This window comes from Hippopotamus amphibius, chromosome 3, assembly GCF_030028045.1.
Source record: "Hippopotamus amphibius kiboko isolate mHipAmp2 chromosome 3, mHipAmp2.hap2, whole genome shotgun sequence".
Lineage (NCBI taxonomy): Eukaryota > Metazoa > Chordata > Mammalia > Artiodactyla > Hippopotamidae > Hippopotamus > Hippopotamus amphibius.
Genome location: NC_080188.1, coordinates 195,687,222 through 195,706,460, shown reverse-complemented (window position 1 = coordinate 195,706,460; position 19,239 = coordinate 195,687,222). Strand labels below are relative to the sequence as shown.

At 40.6% G+C, this 19,239-nt stretch overlaps 1 protein-coding gene across 8 annotated transcripts in view; it reads right to left on the bottom strand.

The window, feature by feature from the left end:
* NEK7 (NIMA related kinase 7) overlaps nucleotides 1-19,239 on the bottom strand; it is a 166,523-nt gene that overhangs the window by 29,958 nt on the left and 117,326 nt on the right. For all 8 annotated transcript variants that reach the window (XM_057725480.1, XM_057725477.1, XM_057725476.1 and 5 more), the window contains one exon: nucleotides 17,645-17,758. In XM_057725480.1, coding sequence (XP_057581463.1) covers nucleotides 17,645-17,758 — 114 coding nt within the window. The remainder of the gene's footprint in view (nucleotides 1-17,644; nucleotides 17,759-19,239) is intronic.

Sequence of the window (19,239 nt, the reverse complement as noted above, 5' to 3'; positions counted from 1 at the left end):
CAATTGTAAATACATATGCACCCAACATAGGAACACCTCAATACTTAAGGCAAATAACATCCATAAAAGGAGAAATTGACAGTAACACAATAACAGTGGGAGAGTTTAATACTTCACTTTCATCAATGCACAAATCAATAAGAAAACAGAGGCCTTAAATGACACATTAGATATACTTACTTGATATTTATTGAGTGTTCCATGCAAAAGCAGCAGAATACACATTCCTTTCAAGTGCATGTGGAACATTCTCCAGGACAGATCATATACTGGGCCACAAAGTGAGCCTCAGTAAATTTAAGAAAATTGAAATCATATCACACACCTTTTCAGACCACAATACTATGAGATTAGAAATCAATTACAAGAAGAAAAACTGAAAAAAACAAACATGTGGAGGGTAAATATTATGCTACTAAACAACCAATGGATCACTGAAGAAATCAAAGAGGAAATAAAAAAATACCTAGAGACAAATGAAAATGAAAGGATGATGATCCAAAACCTATGGGATGCAGTCAAAGCAGTTCTAAGAGAGAAGTTTATAGTAATACAATCCTACCTCAAGAAACAAGAAAAATCTCAAGTAAACAACCTAACCATACACCTAAAAGCAAGTAGAGAAAGAAGAACAAACAAAACCCAAAGTTAGTAGAAGGACAGAAATCATAAAGATCAGGGCAGAAATAAATGAAACAGAAACAAAATGATAGCAAAGATTAATGAAACCAAAAGCTGGTTCTTTGAAAAGATAAACAAAATTGATAAGTGGTTTAGCCAGATTTATCAAAAAAAAAAAAAAAGGAGTGGGCTCAAATCAATAAAATTAGAAATGAAAAAGAAGTTACAACGGACACCACAGAAATAAAAAGTATTCTACAAGACTAGTACAAGCAACTATATGCCAATAAAATGGACAACCTAGAAGATATGGACACATTCTTAGCAAGGTACAACTTTCTAAGACTTGGCCAGAAAAAAATATAAAATATGAACAGAACAATCCCAAGTACTAAAATTGAAAATGTGATTAAAAAACTTCCAACAAGCACAAGTCCAAGACGAGATGGCTTCATAATTAACCAAATTCTATCAAACATTTAGAGAAGAGTTAATACCTATCCTTCTGAAACTACTCCAAAAATTTGCAGAGGAAGAAATATTTCCGAACTCTATGAGGCCAATATCACCCTCATATCAAAATTAAACAAAGATATTACACAAAAAGAAAATTCCAGGCCAGTATCACTGATGATGATAGATGCAAAAATCCTCAATAAAATACTAGCAAACCAACTCCAATAATACAAAAGTGAGTCAAAAATTACCCGTACTCCAGTTATAGTAACCTTCTATAAATTCTACAGCCAGAGTGCAGATAATTTTTGACTCACCCTCATACATTTAAAGGATCATCCACCATGATCAACGGGGGTATCCCAGGGATCCAAGGAATTTTTAAGGTCTGTGTATCCATCGATGTGATACAACACATCAACCAATTGAGGAATAAAAACCATATGATCCTCCCAATAGAGCCAGGAAAAGCTTTTGATAAAATTCGACATCTATTTATGATAAAACTCTCCAGAAAATGGGCATGGGGGAATCTTCCTCAACATAATAAAGGTCACATTTGGCAAAACCACAGCTAACATCATACTCAATGGAGAGAGACTGAAAGCATTCCCTCTAAGATCAGGAACAAGACAAGGATGTCCACTCTCACCACTCTTATTCAACATACTTCTGTAAGTCCTAGCCATGACAATCAGAAAAGAAAAAGAAATAAAAGGAATCCAAACTGCAAAAGAAGAAGTAAAACTGGCACCGTTTGTGGATGACATAATACCATACATAGGAAGTCCTAAAGATGCTACCAGAAAACTACTAGAGTTCACCAATGAATTCAGCAAAGCTGCAGGATACAAAATTAATACAGAGAAATCTGCTGCATTTCTAAACACTAACAACAACAAAAGATCTGAAAGAGAAACTCAGGAAACAATCCCATTTACCATCGCATCAAAAACAATAAGATACCTAGGAATAAACCTACCCAAGGAGGCAAAAGACCTACACTCTGAAAACTATAAGATGCTGAGGAAAGAAACAGAAGATGACACAAACAGATGGAAAGATACATCATGTTCTTGGATTGGAAGAATCAATATTGTGAAAATGACTATACTACCCAAGGCAATCTACAGACTCATTGTAATCCTTATCAAATTACCAATGGCATCTTTCATAGAACTAGAACAAAAAATTTTAAAATGTGTGTGGAAACACAAAAGACCCTGAATAGCCAAAACAATCCTGAGAAAGAAAATGGAGCTGGAGGAATCAGGCTCCCTGACTTCAGATTATGTTACAAAGCTACAGTCATCAAAACAGTATGGTACTGGCACAAAAACAGAAATATAGATCAAATGGAACAGGACAGAAAATTCCAAGATAAACTCACACACCTATGGTCACCTAATCTATGACAAAGGAAGTAAGAATATATAATGTAGAAAAGACAGTCTCTTCAATAAGTGGTGCTGGGAAAACTGGACAGCTGCATGTAAAAGAATGAAATTAGAACATTCTCTGATGCCATGTACACAAATAAACTCAAAATGGATCAAAGACCTAAACGTAAGACCAGACACTATAAAACTCTTAGAGGAAAACATACGCAGAACATGCTCTGACATAAATCGCAGCAAGATCTTTTTTCAACCACCTCCTAATGAAAATAAAAACAAAATAAACAAATGGGATCTAATTAAACTCAAAAGCTTTTGTACAGCAAAGCAAACCATAAACAAAATGAAAAGAAACCCCACAGTATAGGAGAAAATATTTGCAAACAATGTGACTGACTCCAAAATTCACAAACAGCTCATGCAGTTCAATATCAAAGAACAAAAAACAACCCAATCAAAAAATGGGCAGAAGATCTAAACAGACATTTCTCCAAAGAAGACATAAAGATGGCTAAGGGGCACATGAAAAGATGCTCAACATCACTAATATTAGAGAAACACAAATCAAATGAGATATCACCTCACACCAGTCAGAATGGCCATCATCAAAAATTCAACAAACAATAAATGCTGGAGAAGGTGTGGAGAAAAGGGAATCTTCCTACACTGTGGCGGGAATGTAAACTGGTGCAGCCACTATGGAGAACAGTATGGAAGTTTCTTAGAAAAAACAGAGCTCCCATATGATCCAGAAATCCCACTCCTGGGCATATATCTGGAGAAAAACATGGTTTGAAAGGATATATGCACCCCGATGTTTACTGCAGTGCTGCTTACAATAGCCAGGACACGGAAGCAACCTAAATGTCCATCGACAGATGGCTGGATAAAGCAGATGTGGTACATATACACAACGGAATATTACTGAGCCATAAAAAAGTATGAAATAATGCCATTTGCATCAACATGGATGGACTTGGAGATTATCACACTAAGGGAAGTAAGTCAGATAGAGAAAGACAAATATCATATGATATCACTTATATGCAGAATCTAAGAAAAAATGATACGAATGAACTTAGTTACAAAACAGAAACAGACTCACCGACTTAGAAAACTTATGGTTACAGGGGAAGTGGGGATGGATAAATTAGGAGTTTGGGATTGACACGAAAATATAAAACCAACAAGGTCCTGCTGTAGAACACAGGGAACTCTGCTCAACATTCTGTAATAACCTAAATGGGAAAAGAATTTGAAAAATAATAAATACATGCATATGTATAACTGAACCACTGTGATGTACACCTGAACCTAACAACATTGTTAATCAAATATATTCCAGTATAAAATAAAAATAAAAAAGATTTTCCTTTTCCAGAGGAACTAACAAGTATCAGAGTATAAAATCAGATAAGATGTAAAATATGCACCTATGTTTATGAATCAAATCATCTGTTGATGAATTTGTTCCTAAACTTTGTCATATTATAAACAAATTAATAAAATACGGAAAAAATCCTAAAAAATTAAAAAATGCTTGGCAACTTCCCACTCATGGGCCATGCCGATATTTTCAGAGGGTCCACTGTGCAAGAGACACCACGCTGGGCTGAGGACAGGAGGATTCAGGCAAACCTGTGCCCAAACGCAGCATGCTGTCCAGGACGGGAAGTGACAGGAGTCCTTCCTGTCCTGCCTGGTACCTGACTCCTCCCTCCCCTGCCTATCTCTGCTCCCTCGTCATTCACTCATTCATTCGATAAACTCTTGTGGAGTATTTATTATGTACCAACCACTTTACTAGCTGGTGAGGATAAAGCAACAGATGAAACAGACGTGGTACCTGCCCTTATACGACCTAGTGGACAGAGAATCCATGTGAGGAGGAAATCACCCACCTAACCCTACTGTAAACTACAAAGCGATGGGTATCTCCCGAGAGATGTGAGAGCGTCACAGGTGAAATCAGTGCACATAGCTGCTGCCTTGAAGGGCGTCACCACTGTCCTCTTTTCCTGCCCTCTATTTAACTCGCGGCTGTTCCTGACCGCGTTTGTGGAGGACACCCAGCAGTCAGGACTCCTCTCCATTCCAACTGCTGCCACCCCACCTTGGGGCACTGTGACACCCACCTGGACCCTCTAGGGATGCAAAGCTTCTGGACAACCTGCCTTAATCCTCACTTTTGGCCCGTCTTAGTCTCTGTCCCTCTTACGAGGCCGGTGTCACGTTAGAAGTGTAACCCACGCTTCCCCAGCCCCTCCCCGCCCAGTCAGTCCCCTCCTTTGGGCTCCATCATTTGTCCCCAGTCCAGACCACATAGTGCAGCTCTCTTGCCACTTACTTGGCAGCATCATTAATAATCCATCCCTCGTCTTTTCACTACGCCTTCCCTGAATACTGTTTTCTGTGCTTCTACACAGGATGCTGGGGGCTGCAGGAGAAAATCCCAGATGAGTTGCAGCCCGGAGTCATCAGATGCGTGGTTCCTAACTACACTTGGACCCTAAAGCTGTCCTGCAAACGTTACACTGGACAAGCGCCTTTCCCATGAGAGCGCTGGTCAGGTGTCAACCTTCCCTGACCCAGGGGCACCGCTGACCTCCAGCCTCGCCTGTGGCTCAGACTCTGGCCTCACAGAGAACAGTGAAGACTGTGAGACTCACGCTTCCTCGGCATCTACACCCGAGCCATCTCGCCCGTTCTTTCAGCATCCGAAGAATCGTTTTTTTTTTTTACTACTCTCAATTCTGTCACTGGAACTCTTGCAGAATCTGAACCTTTGTGCATCAGTGGTCAGGACACGAGTGTCTCTGAATGGGTATTTAGTGAGCGGATGATGAGTGTACTATTCTAAGTTTCCAGTCTCCTCATTTGCTGATTCCTTCACCACAGTCTGTAAGGACAGTTAAGTCTCTCGACGGAACTCCTCCCAACTGCTGCTGCGTCTATTTTCTCTAAAGCTGAGCTCCAGCGGGAACAGAACCTGCACTCACCACCTTGAGCTCCATAATACACGGACCCTCACCCCCTGCAGCACCGCACAGCCCTGCTCTGGCCGAGAGGGGGGCACAAGCCGGCGCTACATCGCGAGATCTCCTCCTCCTCCCCCCGACCAGGCTCCCCGCCCCCACCTGAGAGCCCCTCTCCCCTGGCTCCCCGACACCTCCTGGTTCTCCTTCCACTTCTTGGGCTTTCCCTTTAGTTTTCTTTGCAGGTCTAAGGTTTGTCATCCTCTGACAATCCCTCCAATGTTGGTGGGTCCCACGGCTCTTTCCTTACCCCTTTTCCCTTTTCCCTCCGCCTTATCCTGCGTCCTCTCCCTCGGTGCTCACTGCCACCGAGCCAAGGGTCACCAGCCCTCCCTCCGGCTCCATCCACACCCCCCCCCACAATGTGCTCTGACCACATCTACACACGCAGACGTTAACACCTCATGTTAAACATGTTCACACTGAGATCTTATTCTTTTTCTCCCCAGACCAGTTCTTCCTGCCTTGGGCAGTGCCTCCCTTTCTAGAGCCAGAACCTGAAGTCTGTACAGACCCCCCATCACACTTCCTGCCCACCTGCCCAACAGTCACCAGCTGAGTTCTACTGGCTAAGACGATGCGCTGCTCCTGCCGCAGTCTCCACCACTATGGTCCTGGAGGGTCCTCCAACTGAGAGTCTGCTTCCTTTACCAATCTGGCCTTTTGCTTTGAACCCCTCAGGGTGACAGCGAACACAGCTTCGCACACATACTGATCACGCAGTAACACTCTCTGGCTTCATTTCAAATCATGACCACTGGAAAGTGATGTCATGCAGGTTAAGGTATATCTGAGTTCCCATCAGGAGAGGTGACTGACTGGGTGATAACAGGTGGTCATCTAGAGCAGAGATAATAAGATCTCGGGTACTTTATGCAGGTATGTAGAGGCTGGTCTGACTTCCAACCACTAAGCAGAGTCGTGAGATGTTTCAGCTTTGATCAGAGGTGTCACCTGACTTGCTGCTTGTTTTCCCCGAAGGAAATCAGCAGAATAGAACCCATCACTGAAGGTCCTTGTCAAGGAATACATATGGTGTACTGAATATTCAAAGATTGGAATATTCAAATTCAAAAATTTGAATTCAAAGAGTATTGAGAGGTGTGCTACATTGCTCCTATCAAACTTGCTAAGAGGATGAAAATTTAGGGAAGACCTGGTAAGGAATACACTTCATCCTTATAACTCTGGGTAATCTATGATCTACCCTCTAATCAAATTAGGCCACCAGAAGGCTGTACCCTGGGAGCACAGTGGTGCCTCCTGCGGCCAACTCACGTTTCGAAAACCATCCTTTAATGCTTGTCTTTGACTTTTACCAAACGCCACTTAGGTATTTGCTGTATAATTGCTGTGTAAGACAATGCCAGTATATTACTCGCAGACCCATACAGGAGACATTCCCATCATAATTCAGTAGGAGGAACAGAGAAGGTATATTCCCACCTTAAAAACAGAAACGATTTGCTTACTGTTTCCCGCGGGGCCAGGACAGACGCGCACAGATTCGCTGCAGCTGCTTGTTGGCCCTTCTGTCCTTGGTTCTGAATTTGACTTCTGTTTCTATTTTAAGAACTGTAAGGTGTGTCTTTTATTGTAAGTTACCTCAAATCCTTTTTGAAAAAAGGTGGATTGTAAACGTTATGGGAGATTTACACAGGCCCGAATTCTTAATTTGATGGAGGTTTCTCTGATATAACTATTGGTTGTTCTAAAGATACATTCAAGTAGACATATTAACTTAGTGGGGGGGAGATCAGTTGTGACAGTCTTTTGGCAAAGTAAGGGGGAAAAAAATCACAACAAATAACTTACTCCTTTTATATTACAAATGGTCATGGACCAAGCTGTGTGCTTTTAACTAATGATTTGGTTTTAAAAACGCAAATTCACATGGATCCATGAATAGCCCCTTGTCACACCAGGTAACGATGTAAGGTCTGTGAGTAAGGTCACCTCTTTACCCTTCTTTGAACGTAAACAAAAGTACAGTTCTCTCTCTTAGATGGCAGAGTTACTGGGCTTCTGACATGATGAAGAGGAGAGCAAAACAGCTGCCTACACATGAGAATACAGGAATAACATTTAGAGATGGTAGTAAGGGTTGAACAGTCATTACCTAGAGGAAGAGAAAAAACTCTTACCGTTGCTAGACAGTCTCCAACTTTTCAGTGGAGAAATAGCTAAATGTGACAGGTTGACTCAGGTGGTTACTCTGGGCCCACTTTCTGCAACTGGTGGACCACCTAGAGGCCACACTGCTGAGATAGAGATGCCCCTCCGAAGCGGCGGTTCTTTCTTTCTAAGCCTCCAGTGGACAGCTGGAGTACAGTCTCTGGGACATTTTCAGATCAAAAGGCATCTCTTTATGCTCCATAAGGTAACTCTGGGGCGTCAAGGCTACTTCCAGTGTCAGAGCAGAGAGAAAGCCATTTCCTAAAAACTGGCGCTTCTTTAGTTCTTACCATTTTCACAAAACCTAGCCCATTTCAGAGCCACTCTGTGGGGTCGTGTGCGGGGGAGTAACATCCCCAAGGTCACAAAGGCAGGAAGGGGCCCAGCCTGGATCTGAAGTGAAGTGCTGTAGCTTCAGACCCCTGGCTTTTAAAGTTACTACATTATCCTGCCCGAGGGGCACCCTACCCTAACCTGCAGTCTCCCGCACGGCCACCTGTGCACAAAGGTGCGTGACCTGCCCACAGGCAAGGACCGTTAGACGGTTTGACTCTCAAAAGATGCCAGCTCCAACACCGGCTCACCTGGTTTCTAAGTGAATGCGTCTGCGTCACCGCTCACAGGCCAGCTCTGACCCAAAAATAAACCAAAAAATCTTCTCCAGGGCTCTGCCGAACAATGGGACACAGGCCCTAGAGGATCGCACAAAACTGTTGAGATTCGTATGCTCACTAGAGTGGCCATTTTCGTGTTATTTCTCATCTGCCTCAGTCATTAAAGTGACAGCCACTCCCTCCAAAGAAAATGTACTTGAATTTTCACGTAGGACGATTTTTTTATACCAGGTTGTGAATTTACACAGTGACATGTGGAATCATGAAAGGTGCCTCTAAGTTTTCTATCAGGCGGTCAGACACTACACAACCACGAAGAAACAATGATCCTGATGGTCTCTCTCGGCATTAGTCTTACGTTTAAAAAAAAGTTCCTGCAAATCTCTGGAAGAAATTACCTTAAAAATCCTGAACAACTACCCAGTACTTTGAGGTTATTCTAAGTACTACACTATTAACCATGTTCACAGAAGACATATGTTCATATAATCACTTCAAGCATTTTACATATATTTCTATATGTCAGGCTTTAATTTCTAATAATATTGTCAGGCAATCACTTGCTCAAAAAAATTTTGTGTTTGAATTAAGGGAATTAGCTTTCCATTTAGTACTTTATAGAAATAATTCCCAAATCAGTAGATATTAGATTAACAAACAGGAGTAAGTAAAAGAGACATTTCACAGTTTGCATTATCTCAAGAAAATTGTTTAGTTTGCATTACTTCACATGTGTTCGTAAAAACATGTACTTTGTTGTTGTTTATAAACTGTTTTATAGAACAAGTTAAAAATAAGGCAAAAATAAGGGTCTGAATATGTAGGAACCTTTACAAAATCAGAGAAGAAAGAACTGTTTAATTCAGATGTTTAAGGGAAATTTAAAAAGCAACATCAACGTTTAAAGGAGAAGAAGCATATAAAGTAAAAATAAAATGAATTCTCTCTAACATTACTAAAGGGTTATGAAATCATAAGACACATGGAAATTAATGAAGGAAGCAGAGAAAATGCTAATATATTCTGATCTATATATTTCTAAAGGAATATCAAAGCATACAGGTTGGTACCAAAAATATTAAAAAGAGGAGCGTGTTAACAGTTACTGTTGTCAGGGCGATAACCCAATTAAGCATCAAGTTCAGTGACGTACAGGTGATGACAACCGGGCTCTCTGTGCATCGTGGCACAAGGTCGTGGACACAACCCTTGGCAGAGTGACAAAGACCCTGCTCTTGGTGCTGCTTCTCTTCCACCCCATCCTAATCCCTCTGCGACCAATTACGTGGTATCGGCCTCCCAGACACACCCAGTTTCCATCCACACAAGGACACATTTAGCCCCCCAAAGTGGGTCGCACACGTTAAGGCACACTATATTTCCAAGCTTTAGATGTTTATACAAAACAAGGAGGCGGATCCAATGCGCGTGTCAAAGCTGTCACCAGTGGCTGACTTGGGGGCAGGGGAGGGGAGGAAAGGAAAGCACTCTTACACAGACAGGTTACAAGGTAACGTGAGGGCTCCATTCCACAACTGAAGATCATTCAGTGTCCTCGGAACACCGCGAACGAACGTCTTACAGACAGTTACGTGCTTTCACAGGATCCCACAGGATGCCTGGAACATAGGGCACTGTTTTGGATTCGTCTTCAAGGAGCGAGTCCCCAGTGTCACTTCAGAAGCATAACTGAACAAAGGGCCTGCTTAAATATATTTTTTAAACAAAAATGAAACATTCAAAGCTTAAAGAGCCAATCTTATATGGCAACTTAAAGTTAAGTAAGGTGGTCAATTGATATTATAAATGAGCATTTCAAACTAAAACCATTTTTAGGAAGGAAAATCAAACATTGTGTCTAACTCAACATTAATATTAATAAATAATGGCAGTTACAGATTATAGTCACTATTATTAGAGAGTCTACATTTTAAAGTATTCTCATCTCACTTAGCACTGGATCATGTCACAACAAGAACTAGAGAAATATTGTGAAAACAGATAAACTTCCAAACACTATTTGTGCAAATATGGTCCCTCATTTAACTATTCTTGGGACTGTGTGTCAGGAATAATCTTCTAGCACCAATTTAAATAACAATGATTGTTAATCTACAGTGACAACTTCAGGAAATTTATATAGTTGTATAAAAATTTACGAATCTAGCAACTACAAAACAGGACTCTTTAGACTGGTCAAATAAAAACTTTTATAAACTATAGTTTAACTTCAAAATATGCAAAAATAATCTGTACCTGACACTTTCATCTTATTTTTTTTCTTATTTACATAAAGTAACTCTTTTATAAGCTAAAACAAAGGTCATGTTTTCTGTTAGTGGCTCAACTTTCTTAAAAAGCTTCTTTAAGCATATTGTGAATTTAAATATAAACAGAAATTACTTGTAAATGTTAGGTTAAAGAGCTAGTGATAATTTTTAAAGCTTCCATTTAGGCCTTTCCTTTCCTTTCCTTAAGGGTAAACATTTGGAAAATGAAGTATTAGTAAAATCACAACAAACTGTAACAGTTTTTGTTTAGCATGTTACGGTCCAACACTTCTGGTACCTTATTTTGAAATGCATGCAGCAGTTTTTACATATTCTAATATGTAAAAATCATTCCTACCCTTCTGCAAAACTTCCCCATTCTTTCCCTTCAGTGTAACGTGGCCCCCAAGCTGCCCCCAGGCGGAAGAGGGTCCTGAAGGAGCTGTGACCGAGCCTCCGTGAACACGGTGCCTCCCAGGGGAGGAGCGTCCAGGTGACGCAGTGGGTGAGGGTGGGGAGAGGAGAGGGAACGCTGAAGAGCCCACGAGCCTGGGGTGGAATCACTCACACAACACCTGCGCCTCCCCTTCAGGCTGCTCCCTCTGCTCTTGCAGCACCCGCAGCGGATGTCGTGAGGGGCGCCCTGGGGTCTACCATTCGCTCTGACACTTGTGGGTCTCTGTCTGCTCGCATGAAAAATGGGAATCATGCCGCAGACCTTCCTTCTTTAACAAGGAAGTTCTTGTGGGGTGAAAGAAAATGGTGATTTCAGAAGTTGAAAAAAATTTAGTATTCCAATTTTATTTAAAGCCATGTAAATATATTTATACTCTACAATAGCCTATAAATATGTGACATCAGTTTAGTTCAACCAGAAATTTATGCTCTTCATGTAGAGTCAAGCATAGAAAGGATCAAGCTTTTTAATCCTTTTATTTTAAATACTCTGGAAAAATCAATACTTATATAGTCTCAAGAATAATTAAAATGCCATAATAGGTATCACCTCACACTGGTCACAATGGCCATCATCAAAAAGTCCACAGATAATCAATGCTGGAGAGGGTGTGGAGAAAAGGGAACCCTCCTGCACTGTTGGCGGGAATGTAAACTGGTGCAGCCACGATGAAGAACAGTACGGAGGTTCCTTAAAAGACTAAAAACAGAGCTACCATGTGATGCAGCAGTCCCACTCCTGGGCATCGATCCAGACAACACAAAAAGTCTAATTCAAAAAGGCACATGCACCCCAGTGTTCACAGCAGCACTGTTTACAACAGTCAAGACATGGAAGCAACCTAAATATGCATTAACAGAGGAATGGATAAAGAAGATGTGGTACATACATACAATGGAATATTACTCAGCCATAAAAAAGAACGAAATAATGCCATTTGCACCAACATGGATGGACCTAGAGATTATCATACTAAAAGAAGTAAGTCAGACAGAGAAAGACAAATGTTATAGATCACCTATATGTGGAATCTAAAAAATAATACAAATGAACCTATACACAAAACAGAAACAGACTGCAGACACAGAAAACAAACTTACGGTTACCAAAATGGAGAAGGAGGGATAAACTAGGAGTTTGGAATTAACAGATATAAACTATTGTATATAAAATAGATATATAACAAGGACCTACTATATATCATAGGGAACTAGATTCAATATCTTCTAATAATTTATAAGGGGAAATAATCTGAAAAAAATATATACATATAACTGAATCACTTTGCTATACACCTGAAACACAATGTTGTAAATCAACTATACTTCAATTAAAAAAAAATAATGAAAATGATACTGGAAATTCTTGTGCATTTGAGTGAAGCAGTGGGGAAGACGTCATCAGCGTGTACTGCTGAACTATTCCTGGGGGGAGAAACCTCCCCTTCTGCCTTCCATTTCTCTCACTTAAAAAAAAATAAAGGCGGGGGGTGGGGGGGATTGTGGCAATATCTAAGAAAGGAAGAAATCATAATGGAAGTAATAAAGTAAAAAAGATTTATTACTTAATAAATTTAAAAAAAGGTTATCATTTTGGAGGTGAATGTTTATAAGATTTCATCCATTTTCCATTAGTTCTTCGGATGTGACTTTTTAGGCTGATATTTTACAGGATAATTGCATATTTGAGAAGTAGTTCCATTAACTGAGTTTTAATAGAAACAGATATTTTTCTATCTGTGGGCTGGAGGTATAAAGCCACAAAAGAAACAGAAATTTAATGTACAACAAAAGAGGCATTAAATAATGTGAAAACTGATTAATGGTTTAATAATTCTAATTCCAAAATTATAATTTCTCTTTTTGACCTATAAAAAAAGTAGTAAAACCTACTAAATTATCAAGTTTTCAAAAATATAATTACAAGTTATATATATTACAATTATAACCACAAATACTGTGTCCTAAAAAAAAGTCTTTGTCACTTATAATTTAAAATTACTACTAAACAGGGACCTCCCTCCTAGGTGGCGCATTGGTTAAGAATCTGCCTGCCAACACAGGGGACAAAGGTTCAATCCCTGCTCCAGGAAGATCCCACATGCCGAGGAGCAACTAAGCCCACGAGTCACAACTATTGAGTCCGTGTGCCGCAACTACTAAAGCCCACGCTCCTAGAGGCCATGCTCTGCAACAAGAGAAGCCACAGCAATGAGGAGCCTGTGCACCACAATGAAGAGTAGCCCCCACTCACAACTAAAAAGAAAGCCCGTGCACAGCAAAAAAGGACCCAACACAGCCAATAAATAAATTAAAAAATAAAAATAAAATAAAATTACTAATAAACAGGTAAGCATCTGCCATAATAGTGCAGATCAACAAGCACTGCTATCATAACACCATCGAGTTCATTGAAAAGGTTTAACCACCTCACCAATGTTTTACAGACACTTACATTTCTTTTTCACTCAAAGTATTGTTTTCAAATCTTCAATTTAGTTTCTCCCTGCTCTATTTTCTCAGACCAAGAACACTTATTCTTTCTACTCATTTCCATTTTTCACTTTCATCTGCAAACTCTTTACTCAACTTTTCTGACCATCCTTCCAAACTGCTGAAGGCACAATTCTCTTCAACCTTTCCTGTCTTCTCTACTTAAGCTAGGATTTTTTAATTAAAAAAAAAAAAATTAAATACACAAATCTATATTTTGCGTGGTGCTAATGCTCAAATTTTCAGCTATCAGTTAAAAAGAACTATCTCAATAGAGACCCTCAGGAGCAGGAGCTGGACAGTCTGGAGGGGGAGCCACCTTGCAAAGAAGACGTGGTGCATATACCCAAGGGAATACAACTCAGCCAGAACAAAGAAAGTGTTGCCATCTGCAACACGATGGATAGACTTGGAGGGTACCATGCGAAGTGAAGCCAGTCAGACAGAGAAAGATGAATAGTGTATATCATCACATGTGTGGAATCTAAGAAATAAAACAAATGTGAATGTAACAAAAAAACAAACTCACAGATAGAGAGAACAAACGTGTGGTCACCAGTGGGGAAGGGGGAGGGACAAAAGCAGATGAAGAGGTACAAACTACCATGTATAAAGTAAGTAAGCTACGGGGCTATGCTGCACAGCACAGGGAACAGAGCCTATATTTGACAATAATTATACACGGAGTATAACCTTTAAAAGTTGTGGATCGCTGTACTGTACACCTGAAACTTACGTAACACTGTACATCAGCTGTACGTCAATGAAAAAAGAAACAATTATAATGCAGTGTGACTGCCAAGGGAGGGAGGAGGGTTTGGGAGGCGGAGAAAGGGGAGCAGGATAAGTTTATGCAGGCGATGACAGCCACGCCTGTCATAAAGAGAATGAGTTCACCTGATACGGAACAGGGCAAGGGGCACTTCACTACGAGGAAACAAGCACCCACAGGAAGAGGGAACGTCACGGGCCTCCTAGCAGAACCTGCACGGGCGGAGTTCAGGGAAGAAGAGCGCATGCTGTGATCGGAACGTTGGAGAGGTCAGCCCAGACCAGACCACGAGAAGCCGCGCGGATCAGAACTCCCTGGACACAGTAAATGTTCAATACGTGTCTGCTTCACTCATGTAAATTTCTTAGTCACCAACAATACCAAGTTTAATCAAAACTAAGAGATATCTCAGGGAAAATATCTACCTTTTTTTTAACCCAATATTTTTATTGTTAAGTACAGTAATTCCCTATTGATACATGGATGAGATCATTACTAGAAAAGCAAAGAATACTGAACACCAAAACTCATAAAAATATTTTAGTAAGCTATATAATATACATTCCTAATATCATTCATGTGCAGCTGAGACAATTCAGTTTAGAATCCTAATCATCTGTACATAATAACAACAGTATAATTCACAAGGAAAGATCTGACATACAGGTTTATTTTTCCAAAGGATGCTGTTTCTCAGCTTCAGTGTTTAATGCTTAAGTGTATCTATATCTTAGACTATAACAAATTAAAAAATCCCAAGCTTTTAAACTCTGAGCTCTTCCAAATGGAATGACTGTATCTGGAAACACACCTTGCAGAGCTCCTCAGGACCCTGGCTTGTGAGGGTGGCTGCGGGCATGGCTTTTATTCTCAAGAAATGTTCCCTGTGTGTCCTCTCTGGGCAGTAGCCTTAAAAATTTAAAAGCTTAGCAGTAGCTAAGTCAACTTGGTAAGTTTTCAAATAGATATTTGGTAGGAAATTAATCTGCTTAAAATTTTTAGTTTTCCAACAGTCTGTTATCATTTGAGCTATAAAACTGACACCTAATGAATTGGTCTTTTAATTAAAAGTTCACTGTCTAAAAATTTTATACTTCACTTTTCATTGTTTCCCAAATTTTGCCATACTAAAAAAACTAAATGGCAATTTGGACTTTTAAGAGATCTAAAAAGCCTACCATATGAAGGAACCTTTCAGATACCGGTAAAGTACGGCAGCATGAGATCTGTTCAGGTTTTCTGCCACCATAAATTCTGCACAATTATTTTCTGAACAGAGTTCCTACTTAAGGAGAGAAAGTGTTTATTAGCACATCTGTATTTCAAAGCTCATGTTCTGAGAAGTTTTCTACCTAACTGAACAGATTAAGGACATTGGTCTGTATTTTTTATATCTCATTTCTTTAGCAAGAATGTTTCCCTGTTTACCTACATATTGCAGCTTTCTATTTTATCTTTGTGTAACAGCAGATTTTACCAATCGGAGGGACCATACTATCTTTTTTGGAAAGTACATCATACAACATGTTTTGCTTTATATCTCTTTTCAAAACTGGTAACTATACAGAGTGAGGTAAAAAAATGGAATCTATTTTCCTTTCCCAACTGTAAGACCTTCTTCTATCTGGGCCAGACTTTGATATCTGCCCCTTGGCTGAGAATCCGCAAATCCAACTTCACACTTAGCTGCAGTGAAGTAGCCCTGCAGGCAGGCCGACTTCAACGAACCACTAGTGGTATCATCATTAAAATCCTGCTGAAGGTCACCATGGCAACCGCCTGCTGAGGCTTCACTGCTGCACTCGGCATCTCCTAATCAGCTACCATGTGAAATGCAAATTCAGACAGTCTGAAAATTAGTCAAGAAGAATAGGGGATGAGGATGCAGATATGTGAAATATTCATGCGCTTCATGGAAAAAAGAAGACAGCATGAATGACACAACAAAGGACGGCCCCTGACATCCTCCCGATCATTCTGCATGACTGTTCACACCCTACTGTATTTCCAGGCCGAGAGTTCTGAAGTTGGTTTTGTGAAATGCCATATTTATATTCTAAACCCAAAATAGTAATTAAAAATGACTAAAATAATAGCATTAACATCAAATAAAGATAAAACTTCTAAATTACCGTCACTGCCTTGTAAGAGTTTATTCTAATTACCTGAATACAAATGCTGTGAAACAAAGAACCAAGCGTCGTTGATTATCAGTATCAAAACTATTAGGAAAAAAAGGTACTTTCAACATCCTAGGATGACAAATGCTTTACATATGGTAAAAAATTCTTTAGAGATATTTATTATTCAAGTTACATGGACTCGATCTTCCTTAAACAAAACTGGAACCGATCGCATTCATTTCAAAATAGAAAGAGTGACAAGACCACCTAAAAGACGAACATTATAATTATTTCATATTTCTCCTCTGCCTGTTTCCATTTTCCTTGGGCAAAACCTCTGCTGCTCATGAGCGGGTGAGATGTCCTAAAACAGTAGTTTCTCTGGGTGGGGTCCCCAGCAAGCTTTCCAAAAACAGTTGTGTGAACACAATGAGTTAACCTGAGACACTGCTGTTCTGCAGATCTCCTCCTTAAATATGGGTAAAATCATGATGTATTAGGCAAAAATGGGAAATGTTTTGTTCAAGGAAAACCTGGAGGTTGGGTGGTGCCCAAGCAACTCACTTCAGTGGGTTCCCAAAGCAGGCAGGGATCCAGGCTCAGACCTTGGCAAGGGCAAGTCTCCTGACATTTTCAGTCCCATCCAGTCTGCTTTCTAGCACGCCTACAGTAATGACCACAACCACCTCCCAGAGGAGCCTGACCGCAGCAGCGAGGTGCTGATGGGACAGGTCCCACAGAAGGGACAGGAGGGAGGGGAAAGCTGGAAGAGTAAGGCTGAGAAGATGTCTGCTTGTCTGCTTCCGTCCTGGGCAAACATGGGCAGGGGCGAGGGAGGGAAGTGGTGCCGGAAGGGAAAGTTACCGCTTTGTGCGGCTCCGAGACCGGGGGCCTGAGGGGGGCCGCCGGACGTGCTGGTCCCCTGGGGCCTGGCTTGGGCATTAATTCTGCCCTTTGCTGTGTTCGGGACGCTGTAGAGTCAGCCACTGTTCCCACCCCGCGTAGAACGTGGTGATGTCACAGCACGTGCTGTGCTGTGCTCCTCTCAAGAGGAACTAACTGTGGTCAACTCTCTAACAGCCAAGGCTCCAAGAGAAGGAAAACAGAAGCAAGGTGTGCTTTCTACCACCTGTACTTGTCATCTGTATCACTGGATAAAGGAAGATTCCGTAATAAAATGCAAACGTTAGCAAAATGAACAACATGAACACAAGAATTGAAAAATGACTTACTTCCTCTGAATAGTGATCTGAAGGAAGAGGTGGGTAGTCACACTGCTCTATCTTCTTACACAGCGAGTACAAGTTCATTTTGTCGCCATAGAAAGGACTCTGTAACGCAGCCATCTGCAAAATGCTCCCAATGAAACTGATATAGTTACATGATAACTTTAAAGGAGATTTCATCAAGTATATTATACTGGGTGGGGGGTAATTACAAGTAATTTAAATAAAGTTCTCTAGGCATTTTGTGTTTCATGAATATTCTTTTCAGAGAATTATTCAGTAAGTCCTAAAAAGTCCTACTTCAATTTTTGGTTATTATTTTCAACATTTAAACTTCCCTAAAAGGGAGAAATGATTAGCATGTAATTATTTATACATAGGCACACGCACACGCAGCATAAAACAGTATTAGAAAAGTAACAAAATAACAAGACTTTGTAAATATAATGGGATAGGAACAACTAGTATATCTCATGACTAGACAGACATTAATGGTATATATCAACCATGTAACGGTCAAAATACAACAAAAATGAAACTGAAGTTAAAATTGAACTTAATGGTTTAGGGAACAGAACACACACCGCTTTATCTCGCACGACAGTTGTTATTTTGAGATAAAAAAAGTCTTCTCAATCTGAATGTTATAACTATTCCTCAACTAGTTCACATGAATTAGAACTCCTTTTCTTTTTTGATGATGTCTCAAAAACACTAAATATGCTCAAAAGCCCTACGAGTCACAGCTGCTACTTCGAGGCACCCAAAGGAGATTCTTAGGCAGAAAAGAAAAAAAAGAATGAACGACTTTAAAAAAGACATTATTGAATTTAACTTTATTTTAAGACCAAGTTCTACCTTGACATTTCAGGTGCGAGCAAGGACTGCGGTAAAGCAGGGTTACAACTAAAAATTCAATTGAAAATGTTCGCCTCCTGTTCAAACCTTCTGAATCTTTGAACCGCGGCAGCGAGACTACAACACGGAGTGCGAGGCTGCCCCCCAGTCATCGCCCTTTTCTACATGTGCTAATAAGTCTGATTTTGGAAGGACAATGTGTACATTCCCCAGACAGGCTGGGCGTGCGTGCAACACGCGGGGCGGGCGGCGGGGACGCAAGAGCTGAGGACGGCCCAGCGCTCATCTGTCGGGGCCCCGCCGCAGGCACAGCTTAACTCCTTCCCGGCCTGGACGCGGGGCTGGGGGAGCAGAGCCGCCCGGCAGCTCCCTCCTGCACCTCCTGCAAAACCACCTCAGGGATAAACAGGTGCTCCCCACGAAGAGAAGAAATCCCCCAACGAGGGGCATGTCCCTAAACATATAAAGCACTCCATCTGAGAGGAAATTTCTACAAGAGGGGCCACAATAATTACGTTTTTTGTTAAAACGAGAGGACACTGTGATAAAACAGAATCTGTAAAATGCCCCCTTAAAACATAGACCATGTGTGTAAACTGTTGTCTCTCTGTGTTTGCAAAACCCCTAAGTAAACGTCCGTATATGCATTATCGTATGCCAGGAGTTCATTACAGTACTTCTGTCTCAATACTGCAGAGTGTTAAAAAAAAAATCTGAATGTCCCCTAAGGAGTTAAACAGGAA